Raw genomic sequence first — 3,685 nt, 5'->3', positions numbered from 1 at the left:
TTTAATTTTATAAATTTTATTATAAAATATAATAATTATTATCAATTAATTATATTTTTTTGTATACTTATATATATTTATTTTTATTACATTATAAGAGTATTTATTCAAAAATATTATAATGTGTAAAATTTTAACTATAATTGTTTTTATTTTATTTATTTTTATGAAAAAAAATTATTTGCAAACGCATTTACAATTTCTAATTTTTTGTTATTATTTAATAATATTAATTTAATGATATATTATATTTTTTTTAAAGAGATATATAATATATTTAAATAATGAATTTTCTTAACAATAAAAATATCTATTTTTTTATTATAATAAAAATAGTATTAAAAATAATTATTTATAAAATTTAATTATATTAATTTTTAAATAATAATTTACATTTTTTATATTATTTAATTTTTAATAAATAAAAAAAAAACTTAATAATAACAAAGAATAATTATTTATAAAAGTCTTTTTTTATTTTTAATATTAATAATATATTTTTAATAAAAAAAATCTTTAATAATTTTTTTTATTATTATTAAATAAAAATAATAAATAAAATATAATATTTATGACAATGAAAAAAAAAAAAATAACAAAAAATAAACTTATCATAAAGAAAAGAATTTATTTAAAATTTCTAATTATTTTTAAGTATTTTATCTAGGAAACTAAACTGCAAACTCAACATACAAATCTCCAAAAGAAAGACCTTATAAATGAACAGGCATTCCCTCCCCTTCAACCCTCATAACATCTTTAGGCTAAGTAACACCTATTTTTTCTATTTTAACATAATGTGAATCTAAATGTTAGATTTTTTTTTTAAATCCAAGTAATGCTTCTTCCATTGTAAGTGTTATAGTTAAATATAAATCATTTTTTTTTCTTTAAAAATGAGAATGTGGTACTTATAATATATAGAAAATTAAATCCGAAGATTTTTTATCTATATATTCATCTGCTTATCCATCAAATTTCTTTTAAAACAAAAAAATATTACAAAAAAAAAATATAAATATATATATATATATATATATATATATATATATATATATATATATATATATATATATATATATATACAATTTATTATTTTTCATCAATTCCTTTTTCGATTTCAAAGCTCATTTCTTCTTGACTTAAAACAGTCTTTTTTATAAAAAATCGTATATATATATAAAAAATAGTATACTTTTTATCCTCCACAGACATTACATTATTTAAAAACAATAGTTCCCCTACCTTAGCATTTGTTACATTACATTTAATATTATTAATAATATCCCGGAGCTACTTATTATTTTTCGATTGTGAATCCTTTTCCATCACAAACATTGCAAGTTTTCATATCTTCAAATGAAAAAGCACCTGAACCTCTACAATGTGAACATATTTATTATTTTTAATAATTAACTTTAATTTCGCTTCCATTATATATATCTTCTAATGTTACTGGGATTTTTATATTTGCATCTTTCCCTTTTTATTCTTCCATACCATTGCTTTTACTTCCTTAGTATTTTAATACACCTTCTTCTCCTTAAGCGTCATATATTCGACGCATATCACGGTCTTTTAAAACTTCGTAGGCTACATTTATTTGTTAATATTTCTCAGTTGCTTTTGGGTCATCGCTTTTATCAGGATGGTGTTATATGGATAATTTTCGGTAGGCTTTTTTTATTTGGTCTTCTGTAGCGTTAGGTGAAACTCCGAGAATTTAATAGTATTTTCGAGCTTATGTTATAGTTATTATTAAAAATAATATTATTTAAAGGATATATTTCATTTTTTTTTTTTTTTTTTGGATTTTGTTAATTATAATTTTTGTATTTTTCTAAATTTCTATTAATATTTTTTATTTATTTTTTTGTTAAAAAAAAAAAAGGAAAATTTAATTGATTTTTATTTATAAAAGATTAGTATATTGTATATATAAAAGTTTAATTTTTTTGTTTAAAAATGGTGATAAAATTATGAAAAAATAAAATAAAATAAGATAAAATTATATTTCATAAAAGAATAAATTTTATATTAAACAAATAATACAATTTTCAATTTATTTTGAATTTCTATAAATATATAATAATCAAATTTTTATTAAAATAAAATGCACAAAATTCTATAAAATTTAAAGAAAAAAAGTAATTTTATAATAAAAAAGAATATTTAAATATATATTATAATTAAAATGAAACAAAAAAACTTTTAAAAACACTCATTTAAACAATAAATATAAAATAAAATCCAAATATATGCATTTTATAATAAAATAAAACAATAAAGTAAAGATCCAATAAAATTAGAAATAAATAAAAATAAAGAATAAAATCATTTTTGATTTTTGAAAAAAATATTGTTAACAAAATAATCTAATTATATATATAAATTGAAAAAATAAATAATTGATTAAAAATATGTTATTTATTTCAGTTTTAAGAAATAGAATAACTTAGTATAAAAAATATAGATTTAAAACCAAATTTAGATAATTTCTTGAATAAAAAATATATATAGAAAATCAAACAAAAATTAAACTTTTAATAATAAAAATAAAATTAATTAAGGAATTTAAAGTAAAAGAAATTATTAAATATATTTTTTTTTAAAAAAGTTTGCATTAAATAAGATTTAAATATAATATGTTGAATATAAAATTAAAAAATTTAATTATATTTTAATATATAGATAAAACATATTTAATATATATATTAGATTATTTATTTTTATAAATATATAATAAATTTAAATGATATTTTTTTATTTTATGTATAATTTTATTTAAAATCTCAATATATAAAATAAAATAAAAGCTAATAGTAAATATGAATATTTTTTTTTGTTTATTAATTTTTATTATGATAATATTTATTCTTTAATTTTTATTAACTTTATCAAAATTTAATAGGAATTTCAATAATATAAATATTTTAAAAAATATAAAAACAACAATATAACAAAAAATATAATTAAAGTTAATATATAAATATATATATATATATATATATATATATATTTATAAATATCAATAATAAGAATAAAAATAAGTTGGATATTAAGAATATCTATTTAAAATATGCTTTATAGGTAACCCTTCAGTCGGTAAAACATCTCTACTCTTCAGAATATCAGATAATACTTTTAATAGAAATATGATAACTACAATAGGAGCTGATTTTCATATACATTAAATTTAAGTAAATGATAAAATCGCTATTTTATAATTATGGGATACGTTTGGTTAGGAAAGGTTTAATAACTCACATGAATTATCATTTGTTTATTATGATAGAATGAGTAGGTGTATTCTTGTTTATGATATTACTAATAGAAAATCTTTTAACGATTTAAAAAAATGGATAAATAGTATCAACTAATATGAATGTATAAAGATGGTTTTGGGAAACAAAACAGATTTAGAAGATTAAAGATAAATTAGCTTTAAAGAAGGACTTTAATTTTGTAAAGAAAATAATTTAGAATTTACGGAAGTTTCAGCTAAATAAGAAAATAATGTTAGAGAGTTTATTTAATAGTTTACTCATAGATTAGTTTAATATTAAAATAATATGACTGGAGTAGATTATATTTCTAAAAATAATATGGAAATTAAAGGTAAGTTGGACATTAAAAATAAAAGGTAAGGTTGTTGTTATTGAAAATTATTTTTTTTATTAGTTTT

General features: G+C 15.7%; 1 protein-coding gene across 1 annotated transcript, besides 6 other annotated features; it reads right to left on the bottom strand. All coding sequences in view use genetic code 6, as the record gives it.

The window, feature by feature from the left end:
* Positions 1-9: part of a microsatellite that runs on past the window's edge.
* Positions 10-539: 530 nt separating this feature from the next.
* Positions 540-568: a microsatellite.
* A 27-nt stretch (positions 569-595) lies between these two features.
* On the bottom strand, positions 596-1,792 carry IMG5_135980 (hypothetical protein; the record flags this gene model as incomplete). Its single annotated transcript, XM_004031823.1, has 3 exons — positions 596-980; positions 1,087-1,152; positions 1,196-1,792. The coding sequence occupies 3 exons, from the start codon at positions 1,790-1,792 to the stop codon at positions 612-614; spliced, it is 1,032 nt and encodes a 343-aa protein (XP_004031871.1). The 3' UTR covers positions 596-611.
* Positions 1,013-1,085: a microsatellite.
* Positions 1,793-2,141: 349 nt separating the features above from the next.
* Positions 2,142-2,179: a microsatellite.
* An 802-nt stretch (positions 2,180-2,981) lies between these two features.
* Positions 2,982-3,029: a microsatellite.
* Positions 3,030-3,682: 653 nt separating this feature from the next.
* Positions 3,683-3,685: part of a microsatellite that runs on past the window's edge.

Source organism: Ichthyophthirius multifiliis (assembly GCF_000220395.1).
Source record: "Ichthyophthirius multifiliis unplaced genomic scaffold scaff_1120509251058, whole genome shotgun sequence".
NCBI classification, from domain to species: domain Eukaryota; phylum Ciliophora; class Oligohymenophorea; order Hymenostomatida; genus Ichthyophthirius; species Ichthyophthirius multifiliis.
This window is presented reverse-complemented; position numbering and strand designations above follow the sequence as displayed.